The sequence below is a fragment of the Natrix helvetica genome, assembly GCF_964273705.1.
Source record: "Natrix helvetica genome assembly, chromosome: 5".
In the NCBI taxonomy this organism is placed as follows: domain Eukaryota; kingdom Metazoa; phylum Chordata; class Lepidosauria; order Squamata; family Natricidae; genus Natrix; species Natrix helvetica.
Genome location: NC_138551.1, coordinates 101,444,299 through 101,466,958, shown reverse-complemented (window position 1 = coordinate 101,466,958; position 22,660 = coordinate 101,444,299). Strand labels below are relative to the sequence as shown.

General features: G+C 42.6%; 1 protein-coding gene across 1 annotated transcript in view; it reads left to right on the top strand.

The window, feature by feature from the left end:
* The window catches only part of LRMDA (leucine rich melanocyte differentiation associated), a 1,009,412-nt gene that overhangs the window by 7,802 nt on the left and 978,950 nt on the right, over positions 1–22,660 (top strand). The window contains 1 exon segment of the mRNA XM_081955714.1: positions 8,214–8,314. Within this exon segment, the coding sequence (XP_081811840.1) occupies positions 8,214–8,314 (101 nt within the window).

The window sequence follows — 22,660 nt, the reverse complement described above, 5'->3', positions numbered from 1 at the left end:
GAAGGGGACGACAGAGAATGAGGTGGCTGGATGGAGTCACTGAAGCAGTTGGTGTGAGCTTAAATGGGCTCCAGGGGATGGTAGAGGACAGGAATGCCGGGAGGAACATTCTCCATGGGGTTGCGTTGGGTTGGACACAAGTTCACAACTAACAACACAACAACAATGACATTACATGGATTATCTTTACAGTGCCTCTGTAGCCACAAGGACACAATCTTGAAGAATAAGATATTTTTCTGAATTTTTCTTCAAGGGCAGCTGTTGAAAGTGAAATATTAGGTCAACACTCCTCAATTTAGGGATGGTTATTTGGTTTAAATACCTGGCTGGTCTAAAAAAAAAAAGGAGATCGTCTGTTTAAAAAATATATATTTGGACTGAGATAACAAATCCCACTGCTGTTCTACATCCATAATGCATTGTTTAAGCTTGACACCACCTGCTCATAGACAGTCATACATTGTGTGCAAAGCTATAACTCTGCAGTTTTTGATAAATTGGTCTTCTCCAAGTTGATTCAAAGTTAGCAGCCAGGATTAAGGGACCAAGGTCTACAGGAAAATAAAACATCTCGGCAATTTCAACTAGAATGAAAAAAACCACCACATAGTTATACAATAGGCTGGTCTCTACTCTAATCATACCAGCTTCAGAGTGAAGCTGTATACCCATGGTGGAGAACATATGGCATGTGTGCCACAGATGGCACGTAGAGGCATTTCTGAGGGCACACGAGGCGTTGCCCTGTCAGCTCCAGCACGCATGAGCATGCTGGCCAGCTGATTGTCAGCCTTGATTTTTTTCGGCTGATTTTTGCCCTCCAGAGACTTCAGGGAAGCCTCCTGAATCCTCCGGAGAGAGAAAAACGGCCCAATGAACAACCCGGAAGTCTGTTCCCGAATTTCCAGTTTGCATTTTGGGCCATTTTTACTCTCCCCAGACTCCTAGAAAGCCTCTGGAGCCTGGGGAGGGTGAAAAATGGACCTACCCGGCCCACCGGAAGTTGAAAAATGGGCCATTTCCAGCCTTGGAGGGCCTCTGGGAGGGTGGGGTATGCCGTTTCCGCCCTCCCCAGGCTCCAAGAAAGCGTTTTCTTTTGGCACCTGAGGTGAAAAATGTTCGTCATCCCTGCTATATACCTTAGGCATACTTCACACTGTTTGAAAAGTAACCCTTAGAAATTTAGATACTGTAGTAATCGCTCTAAGGGGGAATAATATTATATGGGCCTAAATATTTTGTATAGTAATAGAAATAGTACTTAGACTTATATACCACTTCACAGTGCTTTCCAGCCCTCTCTAAGCAGTTTACAGAGTCAGCCTCTTGCCCCCAACAATCTGGGTCCTCATTTTACCCACCTCGGAAGGATGGAAGGCTGAGTCAACCTTGAGCCTGGTGAGATTCGAACTGCCAAATCGAACTGCAGAAATAGCCTGCAGTACTGCACTCTAACCACTGCGCCATCAAAGTACACCGAGTATACAGGTTAGTCCTCAATTTACGACCACAGTTGAGCCCAAAATTTATGTTGCTCACTGAAAGAATTCAGTGAGTCTTGCCCCATTTTATGACCTTTCTTGCCACAGTTGTGAAGTGAACCGCTGCAGTTCTTAAGTTAGTAACCCAGTTGTTAAGTGAATCTGGCTTCCCCATGAACTTTGCTTGTCAAGATGGTCGCAAAATGTGATCACCTGATGCCGGGACACTGCAACCGTCATAAATACGAGTCAGTTGCCAAGCGTCTGAATTTTGATCATGTGACCATGGGGCTGCTGCAATTATTGTAAGTGTGAGAAACGGTCATAAGTCACTTTTATCTGTGGCGTTGTAACTTTGGACGATCACTAAAAGGACCTGTATGGTTTGTTTTTATTTTTGTAAGCCACCCAGAATCACTGAGAATGAATGGGTGACCATATACCAGTGATGGTGAATCTTTTTTGGCTCGTGTGCCATAAGTGGGGGGAGCGCAGGGGGGTCGTGTGCGGGCATGCCACACCCATAATGCAATGCGTGACACCCCCCCCCCCCAGTGAGCATGCGCACACTACAGGCGTGACCACCCATTTTTTTGCATGCTTTTTTCGCCCTCCCTAGGCTCCAGAGGCTTTATAGGAGCCTGGAGAGGGCGAAAACAGCCTCCCCCGCCAGAAGCTCCCCGGAGGCTTCAGGGACCTTCAGGAGGCTTCCCTGAAGCCTCCGGAGCGGTCAAAACGAACCTCCGAGCAAACCGGAAGTCCGTTCCTGAACTTCCGGTTTGCCCGTAGGGCTGGTTTTTTGCCCTCCGGAGGCTTCAGGGAAGCTCATGAAGCCTCCGAAGGGCCTCCGGGGGGGGGGGAGGCTCTTTTTGCCCTCCCCAGGCTCCTATAAAGCCTTTGGAGCCTGGGGAGGGCGAAAAATGGCTTTAAAAAAGGGTGAATTCAGATGGCCAGCGCCTGCATGCGCGCTGCCCAGCTGACAGGGCAGCACTTTACGTGCCCTGACAAATGGCTCCATGTGCCACTTGTGGCACGCTTGCCATAGGTTCACCATCACTGCCATATACATTTGAACAAATAAAGATAAATAAATAGTAAAATAAATGTTAAGAGCTGTGGATGAACTTTTGCTGCTAGTCCATTAAGAATGGAATGGAATGGAATTAGAATTGGAATAGAATAGAATAGAATAGAAATAGAATAGAATAGAATAGAATAGAATAGAATAGAATAGAATGTGGAATTAATAGAATAGGGAGTGGAAACTAGAATAGAATGAGATAGGATAGGATAAGATAGGCTAGGATGTGGAATTAATAGAATAGGGAGTAGAAATAAGAATAGAATAGAATAGAATAGAATAGAATAGAATAGAATAGAATTCTTTATTGGCCAAGTATGATTGGACACACAAGGAATTTGTCTTTGATGGATATGCTCTCATTGTACATAAAAAGGAAAGATACCTTTGTCAACAATCATAAGGTAGAACACTTAATGATAGTGATAGGGTACAAATAAGCAATCGGGAAACAATATCAATATAAATTGTAAGGATACAAGCAACAAAGTTACAGTCCTGCAGTCATAAGTGGAAGGAGATGGGTGATAGGAACGGTGAGAAGACTAATAGTAATAGTAATGCTGACTTAGTAAATAGTTTGACAGTGTTGAAGGAATTATTTGTTTAGCAGAGTTCAGGGGAAAACTGTCGTTGTGTCTAGTTGTCTTGGTGTGCAGTGTTGTTTTGAGGGTACGAGTTGAAACAATTTATATCCAGGATGTGAGGGGTCTGTAAATATTTTCATAGCCCTCTTTTTGATTCATACAGTGTACAGGTCCCCAATGGAAGGCAGGTTGATAGTAAGAGAAGTTGATATCAATATTTCTCTTCTAGAGTAATAGAAAAAAAGTTGCAGAGCTGTATGTTGGTTTTATAAAGCTTAGAGATTCAAGTGGTGAGGATTGACTGGACAATCCTTATTAATTCTGGAGCAGAATTCAAAGTCAGATCCCTGCCAAAAGAATCTTTCCTCCTTGTAATTCTGATTATTGTAAGAACTGGGCTGTTTTGTTCTAAAGTAGTAAAAAAGGATAGCAGGAAGGGATAAAATCAGAAGAATCGGAAGCTCTGGGTTTTTTTTCCTTTGTTTTTCTTTTTCCGCTCATGTGTTCACCATAAAACTATTTCTCTATAGTCACTGATCTCTTTCTCAGATAAAGTTACTGAAGAACGATGGATTAAAGCCAATGAAATACTACAGTATCGGTCTGCAATCATTTTAAGACCTGCTGAACTACAATTTGTAAAGTTAGGAGATGCATTGGCAAGTTGTCATGGAAAGTCGATTGCATGTTGGAGAACATGAAATATCATCCAAACACAACTTGCCTGATTCTTGTTCTCTTGTTTTTATCTGGAACTTGGAGTAATGGAGCTTCTGAGACAAATGGAACCTTCATAAGGCCCTTAAAAAATAGAGCTCTGAACTGAATGTATGATTACTTAGCTGTTAAAACAACTCTAACCAATAGGAGCCTATCAACATTATTCTTGCAAATGTAAAATATATCACTCTGGATTTTTTTTTAAAAATATGAAACATTGGATCAACTTTCCTAAACTACTTATTAAGTTCATGATAAATTTTATGGAAGATTTCAAAGATATACTGTATTTTCCCCTAAACTTTCAACCACTGATGTATTGTGCTCTCTGAGCTTGTTTTCTTGCACATTTCAATATGTGCATAATTTTAAGCATAATTTTCAAGAACAATCTCACCCTGTGCTTGAAGAGAAAAGTTTTCGATCGGTGTGTGTTACCTGCTCTAACATATGCTGGGTGAAACATGGATACTCACCTCACAGTTGACACAAAAGCCATGAGCCGTGGAAAGATACATGCTCGGCATTACAAGACAAGATAGAAAGAGTTGCACATGGATTAGAGAACAAATGAAAATATGAGATGCCATCCAAAGAGTAAAAGAATTGAAATGGAAATGGGCTGGTCACATAGCAAGAATATCTGATGTCGGGTGGACCAAAGCAGTCGTAGAATGGATCTCACTGAATGAAAGAGACCTAAAACAAGGTGGATGGACAACATCAGCAAGTGTTGTTGTTGCTGTTAGTTGTGAAGTCATGTCTGACCCATCCCGACCCGATGGACAATGTTGTTCCAGGATTTCCTGTCCTCTACCATCCCCTGGAATCCATTTAGGCTCACACCGACTGCTTCAGTGACTCCATTCAGCCACTCATTCTCTGTCGTCCCCTTCTTCTTTTGCCCTCCATCTTTCCCAGCATGAGGCTCTTCTCCAGTGAGTCCTTCCTTCTCATTAGGTGGCTAAAGTATTTGAGTTTCTCCCTCAGGATCTGGCCTTCTAAAGAGCAGTCAGGACTGATCTCCTCTAGGACTGACCGGTTGGATCACCTTGCAGTCCAAGGGACTTGCAGGAGTTTTCTCCAACACTCTAGTTCAAAGACCTCATGCCCATTTTCTATCTCTCTCGTGCAGACACAAAGCAACATACCTGGACCACAATTGATCTTGCGTACATCTGTGGGAAAGAACCTTGGGAGGTCAACGAAAGAGCCACATCAGGGCCTTTTGGAGGCCACAGCTGCCCCTATGCATCAAGGAGAGGTGTGTGGCAGCTGCCAAAAAAGCCAGTGCATCAACAGGCCTAGGACAACCCACCACAGCCAACTCATCACGGCCAACGCGCCATGGGACTATTTGCCATGGCTAATTCACATGGAACAACTTGTCTGGGGACAAAAGTTACATTAATATTGAAGAAATGGTGGAATGGAATCATTAAAGAAAGGATGCAAAAGAAGGGACAATATGAAATAATGACAGAAGTTATTATTTATTTATTTGAAATAATTAAATGCGATTCTTGAATTGTTCCATGGTGAGTTGGCCATAGTGAGTTGTCCCATTCCAGCATCAACAGAGGGATACCATCAAGACAGTGAGAAGTGATAGTACCGCATACAGTGCTGGTCACCATGATGTTGGGACCCTAGAAAGAGGGCAGGGAAGAACAACGAAGATGATAAAAGAGGTCTGGAGGTTAAAGCACAAGGATGAACTGGTAAAGAAACTGGATACAGTGAGAATGATTAATAAAATGGAGCAGCTTGCCTCCCAAAATTGTGGGAACGCCATCGCTGGAGGTTTTCAAGAATAGACTAGACCAGGGGTCACCAACCTTTCGGACCTCAGGGACCACTAAATTCATAATTTTAAATCTTGCAGACAATTAATATGATCTGCCTAATGACTGGCTGGGTGGGCATGGGAAGGTGGTCATGTGACTGGGTGGGCGTGGCCAACTCAGTGTCATTCACATTGAGGGGTACCTTGCCAGCCTCTACTCACCACTCCTCACCTGCCCGCCCAGGTTCCTTAGGGCCCCAACAGGAAGCAGTTGCTGGAGCTAAGCAGCCACCATGAGAAAGAGTTGACAAAACAGCTGGCTCAGTTCAAATTGGATCTGACCGAGAAGGTGGCTCACTGAGGTCTACAAGCATGGGCTTTCCAAGCAGAGGGAAGACCTGTGGGAGTGCAAGGCCAGGTACCGGCACCTGGAGGCTCAGCGGGTTGAGATAGTCAGCCAGTTCCAAGCCATGATACAGTCTCACTGGAACAAGGCCCTTCGGCTCTTCTCCACCAGTGGCATTCCCTCCAGCCTTCACCCAAAGCCCCACAACAGGAGGCTGAAGCAGACCCCAGGTCAGAATTTCTGTCCCCCTCTGACCCACACAAAAAGACCCCGAAGGGGGAGACTCTCTGCAGGAACACAAATGCTCATTGCACGTATCCGTCCCAGGGACAATAGTCTGAGGACCCCTTGTTAGATACTCCCCCCTCTAGTTGTTGCAAGGACAATAGTAGTTTCCAGTCAGGTCCTCTCTTTTCAGGCGGGAACAGAGAGACCTGATTGGCTGAAGCGATGGCCAGCTCCCCTTTAAAAAGGGAGCTGCCAGACCTCTCACTCAGTGGATGCTTGTACTTGACCAAATAAAGAGCTGTTGTTATCTTAGCCTTTTGTGCCTTTCATTACCCAATCTAACACCCCTGATTTAGTGCAATATAAAAAATGCAAATAAGTTTCCTGTGGACCATCAGTGCTTCATGTACCATCAATTGGTGACCGCTGGTCTAAACAACCATTTGACCACGATAATGTAAGGTCTCCTGCCTTGGGCAAGGGATTGGACTCAAAGACTTCCTAGCTCCCTTCCAGCCTTGCGTTTCTATGATTCCTTTCATGAAGACCCCAATTAGTATCCCCTTAAAGGCTTTTGATAACTACAGTATGATCACTCCATTATGTGATGTAGAAGTAGAAGAAATTGGAGAATGCAGTGCCTTCTTGCTTGTGTAGTATAGCAATAGCACATAGACTTATATACTGCTTCATAGTGCTTTACAGCCCTCTTTAAGTAGCTTACAGAGTCAGCCTCTTTTCCCCAACAATCTGGGTCCTTATTTTACCCAACTTGGAAGGATGGAAGGCTGAGTCAACCTTGAGCCTGGTGAGATTCGAACTGCCAAACTGCTGGCAGCCGATGATCAGCAGAAGTAGCCTGCAGTACTGCACTCTAACCATTGTGCCACCACGACTCAGTGTGTCTCTGAGTTACATGCATGTTGAGATCACAAGTGTCAAGGATTAAATCTCAAATCCTAAGCACCTGGGGACAGCTGGTTCCTTTCATGGGCGTTATGGAAGGAGGTGCTGTTACACTGTTGTAGAAGTTAAAAAGCCACTTGCCTTATTCCTGATTCCTACCATAGGAAGGAAGGACACATATTATCTGATGCAGATCATAGGGACGTAGGCCCTAATTTAGGAAGGTCTAAATTAAAACGTACCTCTCTACCTTAAATTTATCATATGGCCTTAGGTAAATGAATCCTGTGATCGTATTGACTGACGTTACACAAGGCTTGTTGCAGTAATGCCAGCGTAGATTTAGGGAAGTATTACACAGGAATACGCGTGATCCCTACGAATAGTTTCCTGTGACATGAGCCTAAAAGTGCAATCTTATTTCGCTTCCATTTCAGACTGTTTGAGACCCACACAAAATAAACAGAACAATAAAACCTTCCTAGGGTAAAAGGATGCCCGAAATTATGCTGTCTGTTTCATTAATATCTTAATTTTGAAATTTCAAAAATTTCAAATCAGCCTTGATAAAGCAGTAATGCAGGTGATGATAACAATTTATTATTTCAAACATTCATTTGAGTTTTCAGCAATTTGCTTTACAGAGGATTGCTAAAATGGGGTAAAGGTTCTCCTCGCACATAGTCGTTCCTGATTCTAGTGGGCGGTGCTTATCTCCATTTCAAAGCTGAAGAGCCAACACTGTCTGTAGATGTCTCCATGGTCATGTATAGCCGGCATGACTAAACGCCGAAGGCGCACGGAATGCTGTTACCTTCCCACCAAAGTGGTCCCTATTTTTCTACTTGCATTTTTAGGTGCTTTTGAACTGCTAGGTTGACAGAAGCTGGGAGAAGTAACAGGAGGTTACTCTGTTACGCGGTGCTAGGGATTCGATCTGCTGAACTGCCGACCTTTCTGATTGACAAGCTCAACGTCTTAGCCACTGAGCCACCGTGTCCCTTCTTGGGGAGATGCCTCCAAATCTCAAAATGCACACTTACTACATAATCTCTTCTGCTCTTCATCCTTACAGGTGTCTTATATTGGCCAGGACTGCAAAGAAATTCCAGAATTCCTTGGGAGAAAATATGGAAGCATCGCGAAGAGGCTGGACCTCAGCTTCAATTTATTAAGGTAGGACATGCATGTAGATAGTTAAGCTACACCTTATCGGGAAACTTCCTTTGTTGTTGTTGTTGGTCATCAATATATGCTTAACTTTGCACACGTATATCTAATTTCATAGACATTGTTGCAAAACGCTCTACATAGTTAATATCTTCTTTACATATGGAGAATATTAGTCAATGAATTGCTTGACCCAGTGGTTATAGCTCAGCTTTTGTGGCGTAAGTTTTGTTTTAATCTTCTTTATTACCGGGTTTGCTAGAAGAAGAACAAAAAGAGAATGGATATTAGGAGCGGAGGAAAAAAATGATTTAAAGGATTCAGAAAAAAGATCTGTTTCTTAAAAAATCCAACGTCCTTGTTTTCGGAATGAAAAGAGTTTCTTGAATATGAATACACCCAACTCTGGAAATAAATGCCTTTTAGTATTTTTGTTCTGAGCAGAATTTGTCTCCCAGTTTCACCCTGGTCAGCCTTGTAGAGTTTGACTTCTCTGCTTAAACCAAGATCTTCAAACCCTTTAGAAACACTTGAGTACTGAGATTGCATTTCACCCCCCCCCCCAGTGGTTCCTAACATGGGGCTCACACCTCACAGGGAGCAATTTGATTTTTAATGGGGCAATTTGAACCTTGTTTAAACCAAAGTAATGGCCTTTTAGACTTCCTCCACGTGAGTAGAGTTCACTTTTTGAGTAAAGTAAGAATTATATGTCACAGGTGGGGGGAGGGCATCAGGATTTTTGAGATGCTTAGGTGGGACATGGCCCAGGGGTGGGTTCCTCCCAGCATTACTACTGGTTCGGCGCGCAAAACATTTTGCATGCGCGCAATTGCTTTGTTCGTGTGCATGCCAGATGCGCACTCCACATATGTGCGCATTTGCACCTCGAAAGGTCTACGTATGGGCACAACATTAGAAAAGGGAAAAAATTACATTTTTTCAATGAAGATTGTTCTGCACACGTGCAGAACAGGAAATCAAGATGGCACCCGCAAGGATAGAACCTGTTCAGGTGGGTGTCCAACCAAGTTACTATCTACTCAGCCGAACCGGTCTGAACTGGTAGGAACCCACCTCTGGCATGGCCATAAAAAGGTTGGGAATCACTGCCCCCACCCCACCCCCAGACTATGCCAAGGAGAAAACCAGAAGCTCACACACACAAACGTCCCAGAGCCTCTAAAGTCTAAACCGAGGGTGGGGACTAAGTGATCTGCTTTCCCACTCATCTTCTCTTCCAAAACTGTGCTGGGGGAAAGCAGTTCTTTATCAGAGGAGACTTCTCTCTACCTTGAGTTGTTACTGGAAGAGTTGGCTTTTCCCCCCCTCCAGAATTAGAATTCACAGAAGAGTTGCTTGAAAGTTCTACCTGCAAGCTTAGCGTCTGGTTCATATTCGTATGATGATGTGATTCCCAGCTCAGGAACAGAGCTGCCACTGCAGAACTGTGGCCATGTATATGATGTGGGGAGGAGTTTCCCCCCCCCAGGCTTCTCCAGAATTTTTATTTTGGGGTACCCCTGGGATGTGTTGATCTCCTAGAAAACCTGCATCTGGTCTTCCATAAGAGTGATATTGTCCATGTTTAAATTCCCAAACACCAGGGAGGTTTCTCTACAATCAGAGTCAACATGGCCATGGAGCATCTGGATGAGGTTGGATGGTCTTCTAGCAGGTATAATGCTAGAAGCTATAGTTCAATTCAGCAGATGGCTGATCTTTGAAGGTTCCAGGTATCCTAGAAGGCAGGGATGCGCGGTCAGGGGAGGCAGGGGAGGCAGAGCCTCACCGCTCTCATCATGAAAAGAAAAAAAAAGGGAAAAGGCACACGTGGTCCGATTCCCTGCCTTCCTGAGTCAACATGAAGGGGACCGCGGACACTCTGCCGGCTTGCGCTCCGCGGTCCCGCAGCTTGCGCTCCACGGTCCCCTTCATGTTGACTCAGAAAGGCGGGGAATGGGACCACATATGCAGGAGGCTGAGGCTGCCTCAGCCTCCTGCACACGTGGCCCCATTCCCCGCCTTCCTGATGATGTCACCAGCCTCATCAGCCATAAACCTCACCGCACGTCACTGCTAGAAGGTCTACCAGCATCTTGTGTTGGGAAATAAGGGGAAACACCACTGGAACGCCAGAATGTTTTGGAACGATAGACTGGTGTTGATCTAGGCAATATAATGAGGATGGATCTGCAAATTGTTGAAATATAGAAACATAGGAAACTGATGGTAGAAAATGACCTAGTGGCTCATCTTTGAGCTTGCTTTTTGTTTTTGGTTTTTTAAAAAATTGATTTATGCATTTGTTTACTGGTTTATTTATTGTTTTTAATTATTCTTCTTATGCTTCATTTAAAAAAAAATGTCAGAGGATGGACATGTGTTTATCCCAATCATGTTTAAACTACTGATGGTAGAAAATGACCTAGTGGCATGGTAACAAGGTCAGCCAATGAATAGGCATAGCAACCAATGGGAGCTTAAATAGATCTGAGTCTGTGCTGAGAATCGAAACTGAAACTACTCTATCTACTCTGAACTCTGAAATGAAACTGTTCTCTCCTGCTTGCATTCTGCTTGTAACTTCTACCATGTTTGAAAGAATTTACTATTGCTTTTGTACATTTATTCATCTGTTATTATGTATATAAAGAAGTTAATGAATCCAGCTGAATCAGTTATCTGTGTGCTTTCTGGATTTGATTTTTCTGCAACAAACTCTGACATTTATTTGTTTTTAATTATTCTTTTTATGCTTTATTTGTTTTATTTTTAAAAAATATATCAGATGATCGACACGTGTTTATCCCAATCATGTTTAAACTCAATTACTGATGACTGACCCACTACTTCCACTGGAAGTTGGTTCCAAGCTTCCACTATCCTTTCTGTGAAATCATCCTTTGTAAATATGGCTTTTGTGAACTTCCCTCCTGTCACTTTGAGGTTACATTTCCATGTTCTTGATTTTGGCTTAATGGTTGGTGTGTGTGTGTGTGTGTGTGTGTGTGTGTGTCTGTCTCCATGCTGCAGCAGTTTATTTTATTTTATTTAGTTTGTCAAACATGTACAAGATAACAGATATAAGTATAAATATGGACATGAACAGAGGAAATGAGTACAAATAAATGGGGACACTAGGACAGGGATGGTAGGCACACAGGTGCACTTATGCACGCCCCCTTTGCGGACCTCTTAGGAACTGGGTGAGGTCCATGGTAGACAGTTTAAGGTTGAAGCTGTGGGGGTTTGAGGATGTAACAGCGGAGTCAGGTAGAGCATTTTAGGCATTGACCACTCTGTTGCTGAAGTCGTATTTTCTGCAATCGAGTTTGGAGTGGTTTACCTTGAGTTTGTATCTATTGTTTGCCAGAGTATTATTGAGGTTGAAGCTGAAGTAGTCATTGACAGGTAGGATATTGTAGCAGACAATTTTGTGTACTACGCTTAGGTCAGACCATAGGTGACGTACTTTCAGGTTGTCCAAGCCCAAAATTTCAAGCCTGGTGGCATAAGGGATTCTATTGTGAGCAGAGGAGTGGAGGACTCTTCTCGTGAAGTTACCTCTGGACCCCCTCAATCGTATTAATGTCTGATATACAGTGTGGATTCCAGGCAGGCAGGCAGGCAGATGAGCTGTATTCGAGAATTGGTCTGGCAAAGGTTTTGTATGCCTTAGTTAGCAGTACAATGTTACCAGATTAGAAGCGTTGCAAAATTGGAGTGTATACAGTTGGAGTGTATCGTTGAGCTCTTAAAAACATTTGGGGGGGGGGGGAGTTTCTGGAAATTTTTCCTTGGCAAATGATTTACAAACAAAGCTTTGGTCAAATTATTTGCAAATGAGAATGAGATTCTATAATGATATCTTGATGTGCATGAAGACAGGAAACAAAGCATATAATTGCCTGTTCGTGTGTTGGTAAGCGGTATGTGTTTTATGGATACGAATTACAAAATTATACAGCCTGCAATCTTTCTGTGGATTATTTGAGATTAGTTTGTATACTACTTGTTCGCCATGTGCTTCTTAGTCATAGTTCTGAGAGATATGGTGGCCTCTGATTTCTACTGCAAATTAAAACAACTTCTATGTATTATTGAAAGGGACACGGTGACTCAGTGGTTAAGAAAGGTCGGCAGTTCAACTGCTTGAATTCCTAGAACCATGTAAGCAAGTGAAAATGCAAGTAGAAAAATAGGGTCTACCTTTGGTGGGAAGGTAACAAACATTCCATGCGCCTTCAGCATTTAGTCATGCCGGCCATATGACCATAGAGACATCTTCGGACATCACTGGCTCTTTGGCTTTAAAATGGAGATGAGCACCGCCCCCTAGACTCAGGAACGACTAGCACATATATGCAAAGGGAACTTTTACCTATGTATTATTTGCCTATCTGAACCATGATGGATGTACCGAGTGTCTTTTGTCATTACCTTTCTTCTTTTCTTTTTTCTTATCCTTGCTTTTAATTTAATTTTTCGAGTAGCATAAAGCACGATTGGGATCTTGCTCAAATCAAGAGATTTGTTAGGCTTCCTGGAAGTCCTGAACTGAAAAGAAAACAAAACGACATTACCGATAGAAGCTATATGCATTCCTCATTTGATTATTTTCAGTGAAACAAACAGGCTTCGCCTTTAGCAGAATGGGACTGGACTCACTACTGCCTTGACCTGCTGAAAAACACCAAAAAAAATAGATCTAAATTAAAATGCATTTTATATTTAGCCTGAATGTGAGGTATGCAAATAGAAAAGATATGATAGTAGCTTGCATAACGTTCTTTGGGTATCTTTGGTGCTACACAGTTTTAAAAAGAGAAGAAATGCAACTTAAGGGAAGTCAGGCACATTTTAAGGTGGCAAAATAACATAGGCCAGACCCCTAAAGGGTTCGTTTTCTTCTTCCTTGTATTGCTCAGGGCTTATATTTTACAAAACAGATGTAACCGACACCAACAACAGTTTTTGTTTGTGACTTAAAGTGGTTCATTTTTTAAAAAGGGAATGGATCTTTTCAATAGCATGTTGTGATGTGATGTGGAAATCTTCCTTTACTTCGCTACAGGGGGTCCTTGACTTATGCCCACTTATTTAGTGACCGTTCAAAGTTACAACTGTTCTGACTTAGGCTTCCCCAGCAGCACGAAGCCAAGTCCTCGTCTCTAGAAACCTCTTTTATTTAATTTATAGTGATTTACCCTCTCCAGCAAAGTCCTGGCCTGCAGTCTTTCAAGATAGTTCACAATTACTGACCTTTATCAGGCTTGGAGAGTGGCCAGGCCGATATCTTTCAGACTTAGCAAGAATGCAGCAAGAATGCAGGAATGAACTAATTGTCTCCTGCAAACTCTCCTCCCCTTTCGCTCCTCTTTTATTCCCTCTGGGAGGAACCATTCACCATTCCCCTGTGGCCTTACTCCCAAGTCGACCCCTGTTCTTTAGCTGTTCCATTCTCCTAGCAGCTCTGCGCAGGCGCACACTGGGAACAGCCTGCAGCTGTTCGTCTGCTCCACTGATGTCTGACTCCAAAGGCAGCTGATAACTGTCAGACGGCCCTGGCCCAGTCTCTGTCTCTGACACAGAGCCCTCATCAGAGCCTTCCCCAGACTCCAGGACTAGCCCATGTTCTTCCCCAACCTCCTCACTTTATGAATCTGCTGCCAGGTCTGCTGGTCGCTGATGGGCCACAACAACAGCACTGGACAAATGACTTACAATCGGTCCTTACCTTTATGACCGTTGCCATGTTCCCATGCTCACGTGATAAAATTTGGGCACTTGGCAACCAAAATGTATTTATGATGGTTGCAGTGGTCCCAGGTTCACATGATCACCATATGTGACTTTCTTAACTGGTTTCCAACAAGCAAAGTTGTAAAATTGGGTGTGGCTCACTTAACAATCACCTCGCTTAGCGACAGATATTGTTGTGGCTTACCAGCGGTCAGAAGAGCTAACAGCAGAGTCGGAGAGTGAGGAGGTTGGGGAGGAACATGAGCAAGTCCTGGAGGCTGGGGAAGACTCAGACGAGGGCTCTGCATCGGAGGCAGAGAGGGGACTAAGGCCGTCTGGCAGTTTTCAGCTGCCTTCGAAGCTAGACAGCAGTGAGGCAACGGAACAGCTGGAGCCTGTTCCCAGTGTGCACATGCCCAGAGCTGCCAGAAGAAAAAAAAAAAGCTGAGAAATCAGGGTCAACTTGGGAGTAAGGCCATAAATGGGCAGTGAATGGCCCTTCCCATAGGAAATAAAAGAGGAGCGAAAGGGGAGTGGTCTTTTGCAGGGAACAATTTGTTTGTTCATTTGTTTCAGGAGTGTGAAGATCTGTCCATGAATCTCAGAGACTCTGTGCCAACTCTTTCCTTGCACAGGACTGCGTTTGGAAAATATTTACATGGCAGCTTTCCAAGCTAGATAAGGTCTGTGATCATAACTTCATCTTTGAAAAACTGTTTCCCAGGCCTTTGCTGAATGTGAATGAGAGGAATTCACATTCATTTAATAAAAGGGGTTTTTTCAGGACCAGGAATCTGCTTGGTGCTTTTTGGGGAAGCCTCGGTCAGAACAGATGTTTGGATTCCAATAGTGGTCATAAGTCTACCTGTATTTATTAATAGGGTTTTTATGCCACTTTTTCTCTGGGACACCAAGTCGGTGCCTAACAAAAAAAGGAAAGAGACTGTTAAAACAAAGCATGAAAAAGAGTAAAGAATTGATATTTAAAACTCTGCCTCAAAGTATTTTAAAAAGAGTTTCCTTTGTTCCTTTTTAAAATGGAAAGAGATAAGAGGATGTTGGTGATAAAAAAAGAAAATTTGTTTTGCATCACCTTAAACTTGGGATCTCTAAAAGAGCCTCTCCATGGAAAAAAATATATATTCTCAGATCAAATAATGTGGATTTTATAACTACACTCCTGAAATAGGTCTTTTAGTCCTGCTGGCTATGGTGGATGAAATCGGTTTGCTGCAAAGAGTTTGCTGGAACAGAAAAAGAAAATGATGATGATGACTTTTGCTCAAACTAACTGTAACCAGAAAACACGGTGTTTACATAGACATTGGAATTGTTACTGTTTCTTTATATAGCAAAAAGAAAAAAAATATTTTAAAAAAACTAAAAGAAAAGGATTGACTTTTGTCTTTTTAATATTCATTAATACAACGATTGTAGATTGCCTGGAATTATTTTGAGCTGTGAAACATGCAGGCATGTGCAGGCTCACACAATTACACCCGCACAGGTTTACACACCCACACATCTACATATAGGCTTCATGATCATGTTTATTGTAAAATGAACAAAATAAATAAATAAATGAAATGAGGAAAAAGTATTTAAAATAGGCAGCCTAAAGAAACAGCTCTGAAATCAGGAGGCCATCAGACCAGTTTTAATTGCCACAATCTCCACTGTCACAAAGCTAAATAGAATGTGCAGTATTATGGATAAATGTTATTAGTTGTGAAGTTGTGTTCGATCCATCACGACTCCATGGGCAACGTCCCTCCAGGTCTTCCTGGATATGGAAAAATAGAAAAAAATAAAGTCATTTGGCATTTTGACAATACGGATGAAACACCCTTCCACGAGCCAATCGTCTCTCTGTTGTCTGCCCTCAAATCTTGACTCGTACGTAACATTTTAACCACTTTGGAAACCTGTTTTGTGTTGGAAAACAATTATAGATTCCTTCGGTCCACCTTAGGATGAAGCAGCACGGTAAAAAGAAGAGGGAGAAACAAAGGAGAAATTTAAGATAAAGCATGTCATCCTTTTTTCTATTCGTCATGATGAATCTTCTTCGGCTTCCACAGGGTGAAAAAAAACCCTTCACCCTTCCACAGGGTGAAAAAAATCTATTGTTAAAACTTTTCATTGTGGTAGCTTTTATGAGGTACCCGGGAATATTTTCCTTGTAATTGGGCAAATCTTAATAGTCGCAATTGCATATTTATCAGTGTGAGAGGCTCTTAATAATGTAGCTGTCACGCACAAACACATTTCTGCATGAAATCCATTTAGTCCCTGCATTGTTCGGGCCCCGGAATGTCACTGGGACATCAAAGCCCTCCCTTCAAGGCTCCAGCCCAGCCCTGCAGCGGCAGGAGAAAAGGCTGGATCAATAAATGTAACATGTTAATGCCAAGCAAATAGAATAAAAGATTTTCTCTGACAAGAGATGAAAAATCACCTTGTGTCAGCTGGCATGGTGGTGCCATTTCAGGCGAGACACTTCAAAACTTGATCTGACAGGGAAAGAGGAGAGATGATGGTTATAAGATGCTTTTGTTTCCAACTTCTTCTTCTTCTTCTTTTTTTTGACCTGTCAGGCTTTTGAATTGGTTCCCCCCCCCACTCTTTTTTTGTGTGTGTCATGTGAAAATTGTAGTCTGAGGCAGTTTGGAAGCCGTTTCTCTCCTCAAATGGGTGAACGCCGCTGTTTAATTGATTCACTTAGCATTTGAAACTGTCACGCATTAATAATTGCTAAATCCTGTAGGTGCTCTCTGATGTGTCACACTTAAATGTGTAGTTATCAGAAAATTAATATCCTTAATGAACCAACACTTCAGAGGAGCATTGCGTGAAATTCTCCTTTTGCCCTTTCATTTCCTGAATGTATTCCAGCCAGTTTTTTGGAGGGGATCCTTTCCCGGGGGCTGGATTTCCATCCTTCTGATGCCCAACAATTGCCTCGTTGCTTTGGGTACACAGTGTGCTAAGTGACAAATGCAGTAATTATACTGGAGTTAGTAATTAACATAATTATAGTCAATTATGACAAATACAGTACAGAGAGAAATAAATGGGGATGGGGGGAGAAATTAACAAGCTAATTGATTTATCTTTTTATGTTGTTGCAACTGGCAATTGTAATCCCATTCGTTCCCTGGGAAATAAGAACAATGTTTACACGTTGGGCATTTTGTTATGAACTGGTCCTCGGCTCATGTTTACCTACAGAATTTCCTTTCTTTCTCTCTCTTTCTTTCTCTCTCTCTCTTTCTCTTTCTTTCTTTCCTTCCTTCTTTCTTTCTTTCACTCTCCCTCCCTCCCTTCCTTTATTTTTTCTTTCTTTCACTCTCCCTCCCTCCCTCCCTTCCTCTTTCTTTCTTCCTCTCTTCTTTCCTTCCTTCCTCCCTCCCTCCATCTCTTTCTTTCTTTCTCTCCCTCCCTCTCTTTCTTTTGTTCTCCCTCCCTCCCTTTCTTTCTATCTATCACTCTCTTTTCCTTCCTTCCTTCCTTCCTTCCTTCCTTCCTTCCTTCCTTCCTTCCTTCCTTCCTTCCTTCCTTCCTTCCTTGAACATACCAGGGAAGGAGAAATTAGAAACAATCCCATCAGCCTATTTTAAAAGGGCATTCTTCTCCTATCCCCCAAAATAAAAGCACAAGTCTGGGTTTGTGGGACTTCATTTCAGAAAAAGCAAGGTTTTACTTCTCACTGTTGATTTTATATTTGCCAGGTGGAACTGGTAGGGTGCCTTGGATTGTGATATATATACATTGTGTGAGTGTGTGTGTGTGTGTTTGTGTGTGTGTGTGTGTGTGTGTGTGTGTGTGTGTGAGAGAGAGAGAGAGAGAGAGAGAGAGAGAGAGAGAGAGAGAGAGAGAGAGAGAGACTGTCATACGTCGAAACCGGTGCTTGGATATTTTTTCCTCCTCTGCTGAGGGAACGGTAGGTAAGTAAATAAGAAACTGACAAATTCACTTCAGTTTTCCTGACAAGGGTGATCTGAGACTCTTGCCCCCCCCTTTTTTTTTCATCTGTTGCTTGAATTAAAGCTTCTAGGCAAATATTCTAATGGCTAAACATTCCCCAAGATTTCTTTCCCTTGGGCTGGCTATATTTGCTTCTAACCGAAGAGCGTCTCAGCTTTTCTGAGATGATATTTTGAAACATTCTAACCTGAAGGATTTCCCACAGCTTGCTTCTCTCAAATATTCCAGAAAAGGAGCAAGCCTGGGAGAAGCAGATTTAGGAGGCCAGGTTCTTGGGCTCACACACATATGATTCAGCCTGGGGATAAGAGCTTTTCGGCTTGCTGCCCCCAGCTTTCCTTTCCCCAGCTGCTGCAAAGCTAGCCAGGACTTGCCGCTATATAAACATCGGCATATTTGGGTTGTTTTGGCCTAAGGAGAGAATAGGAATCATAGAAGGGCTGTCGCAAATGGGAGGAAATCAAAACTAGTTCCTGGTTGTCTGTAGAGGTTCTCAGTCCACCAGTTCATGGTTGTCCCAAAGGTGCTTTTTTCAGGAGGCAACTGGACTTTCCCCTTTTATACCAGTGTTTCCCAACCTTGGTCACTGGAAGATAGATGGACTTCCACTCCCAGAATTCCCTAGCCACTCATCTTGAATTTGCCAAATTTGGTGGCTCTATAGCATCAAGCAAACCTCAGCTATTTCACAGGATAAAATAGCTTCGGGTTTTGATTGATTGATTGGTTGGTTGGTTGATTGATTGATTTTCTTTGCTGCTCATCCCCCCTACGTGATGACTCCATCTTTATCTTCCATCATCTCAACTGCATTATTGGCAATTGCAGGGGGTAGTTGGCTGTACATACTTCAACCAGGAACCAAAGGGGCTTTTTCAGGAGGCAATTGGACTTTCTCGTTTTGTCTTTTGAAGACATTTCGCTTCTCACCCAAGAAGCTTCTTCAGCTCTGACAGGATAGTGAGGAATGGGAGGATTTTATATTCCTTGCAGGCAGCTGGTCATTTGCATCGTTTTAGAGAGTCCTTGAAGCACTTGAAGGTTTATATATGTCCTCAGGGTCACATGAGTGGTGCAAATGGTTCCTGCAGTCTGCCATTTTTTCCTCTGGAAATCCATTCCTACTTCCACACCATTCCAAGGGTTTTCATCCCATATTGTATAGCTAAAAGTCTGTTGAGAGTCATCCAGGTCATAGTTGTCCCAAAGGTACTTTTTCAGGAGGCAACTGGACTTTCTTGTTTTTTTTTCTTTTAGACACCCTTGGGATGATGTGGGAGTAGAAAACCAGCTGGCCAGTGGGGTGCACATGGACAGGCATGGTGAGCCAAACTGGGGCAATGACTTGCATGTCCCCAAGAGAAGGCTCTGCATGCCACCTGTGGCACACATGCCATAGGTTTAACATAATGGTTCTATCATCCCCTTTCTAATCTGTGTGTGGAATCACGAGATTGCTTACACATCTTGATTTTACAATGGTATTAAAAGGCAGGATCTCAATCTAATTAGATTAAACCTATAATAATAATCCTAGCCTAATAAAGTCTGGGTTGCTATTTTTTAATGTGCATTTTGTTACTTGGATTCCCTTTGACGAAAGGGGAATATATATATATATATGTATGTATGTATGTATGTATGTATGTATGTATGTATATATATATATTGCAGGCCAGGGAATCAGGGTATCAAATTAGAATGCGGCCGCGCGGGCAGTCTCGGGAGTCGCTAGATACTCCCACGTAACACCTCTCCTGCGCGGGCTGCACTGGCTACCTGTAGCTTTCCGGGTGCGTTTCAAGGTGCTGATTATCATCTTCAAAGTGCTCCATGGCACAGGGCCTAGTTATTTGCGGGATCGTATCCTGCCCCACACATCCCTTCGGCCGATTCGCTCACACACAGAGGGACTCCTCCGGGTGCCGTCCACTAGGCTGTGCCAGCGGGCGACGCCCAGGGGAAGGGCCTTCTCTGTGATGGGCCCGACCCTCTGGAATGACCTTCCCCCTGATATTAGAACAACCACGGACCTCCGCTCTTTCCGTAAGAAGCTCAAAACCCACCTATTTAATCTAGCCGGCTTGGCCTAATTCCAGCTCTCCCACCTCAGTCTGTATTTTTAAATTTTGGTCTTAGGCTAAGTTTTAAATTTTTATAAATTTGTACAGAGGTTTAAAGTTTAATTCGATTTTAACTATATTTATGATTATTTGTAAGGTTTTTAATTTGGTACCTGTACACCGCCCCGAGTCCCTTCGGGGAGAGGGGGCGGTCTAGAAATCAAATTTAAAAAAAAGATGTGAATATGTAGTAATTACGCTGTCATGCAGGTCCAAGTTAATACAGGTACAGGTTTGCAAATCAAGGTGCAGAAGAGACACTGACAGTGAGGAAAGGTTTCTGTGTTTTTCTGAATATTTGTGGAAGGTTTTCAGTAACTTGGTCCAGTAGTTGTGCAGTGTTGTTGTTTTTTAAAACCCGAGGTATGTTGATTTGATTTTGGCAAAGTGGAGAGGAATTTTATCCAAAAGAATGCCTCGAATTTCTCTCTGCCACTTTCTCTCTCATTTTTAAAAAATAATTTATTGAACAAATTTATACAGCTGCCATCTACCCAAGGAACTCTGTGCAAGGACTATAAATAAAGCATAAATAAGCATAAATAAAATTATGCAAATCTTATTCAAAGTAAACTGGGTTGAAGCCCCTAACATTTACAATGTTGGTATAACAAGCTAAGCTACATCCCTGCTCTGAAGCTCCATTAAACTTCTTGGTCCAGGATCTGGGGGAAGAGCCAGGTCTTCATCCGTCCCTCCGTCCCTCCATCCCTCCCTCCGTCCATCCATCCATCCATCCATCCATCCATCCATCCATCCATCCATCCAAATGGCTGTGTGTGTGTTTGTTCCAGCATAACTCTGGAATAACTTGAGTAATTTCAACCAAACTTGGTACATAGATGATTTACTCTCTGGAAACAAATACTGTGGGGGTAAGACACCCCTAGCACCCCTAGGGGTGTGTGTTCTGTTAAGATACAGCCTGTTGTGCCTGAAAATGGCTTCTACTGTACTGCCTTAAAATGGCTTCTACTGCACAGCCAGTGGAGTTGCCATGCTAACAGCTTCAAAGTATTCCACAAGGGGTCTCCCACTGGTAAGGGGCAAAATCCAACATTAGAAATTACGTTTGGTCCGGATATTTGTGAATGTCCAATACAGGTTTGGGATAATAACTGGGAAACGGCGGGTTAACATCTAGTATATTATACAAGGCTAGTAGACTTGTGACTGTGCACATCTCAAGAGGGAAACTGGAACATCTCCTTTCCACTTGACATGGTGGAATGGCAGAAACCTTCGGGAAGAGGTTGTGTAAGGCAGAGCTTGAGAGGTGACAACAAGCAACTTGAGTTGTACTTGGAACCTCACATGGAGCTGGTGCAGCTTATGGAGTTACGTGATTGTATTGTGGTGTGATCAATATTGCACATGTTGCTGTGTTTTGGACCAGCTTAGTCCAGATCAAGCTTCTGCATGATTGTCCATGGAGATCCTCCGTCATCCAGGTCATGGTTGTCCCAAAAGTGCTTTTTCAAGAGGCAAATGGATTTTCTTGTTTTTCCTTCTGCGGTAGCCAAGAGGTGGAGTTCTCACCTCACAATCAGGAGGCTGTGAGTTCAATCCTAGGTAGAGCAGTTTTTCTCTCTGGGCAGTATATATCTGCTGAATATAACTCCACATTGGCGACAGGAATGGCATCTGGCCATTAAAACACTCAGGTCCAGTCAGTTGCACAGACTCTACCCTGCAAGGAATTATGGGGTCATTAAAAGATGAGGATGAATTTGTTAAGAGCTGACATTTCAGTTCTGCATTGGAAAAATAAGTAAATTATGCTTAAAGCTGGATCCTTTAAAAACTTTATGGTCGTTGTTTATTAGGTACTACTTGCTTTGTCCATAATTATTAGCACATGTTCTTGGTAGATAATTTCAATGTTCTCATAAATTAGTGGAACAAGTGTCCAAGGCTCAATTCTCCCAAGCTTGAAAGACCAAGCCTTGCTTAGCAAAGGTCAAGTATTATAAAAAGAAGTCATCTGATGGACCTACAGAGCTTTTCATGGTATGAATTTTTTTTTGGGGGGGGGGCAATTTTCAAATCAACCACATGCCGAAAGTACAAATGGAAGTTTAGCAGTTATGTATTAAGGCAAGGATAAAAGGATTTGCAGTTACAATAATAGAATAACAAGACCTGGAAGGGACCTTGTAGGTCCAACCACCTGCCCAAGCAGGAGACCCTGCACCATTTTTTTAAATTATTATTTTATTTTTAAACAAACAAAAACAAAAACGTAAAACACATACATCCTTCTTCCATTTCATATAGCGTGTTGTTTGGTTACAAGATTTTGTGCGTCCTTTCCATGGTCACCACTTGCAATTATATATCGAGTCACAAATTGTTCATTTGGTAAACAGATACATTATTGTTATGTGTCAATTTTTCAACTATAATTATTATTCCTTAATTTTAAACAAGGTATTCTAAATATTATTGAAAAAGTTTTATACAAACATATTTTCCCCTTTTAACCCCCCCACCATAC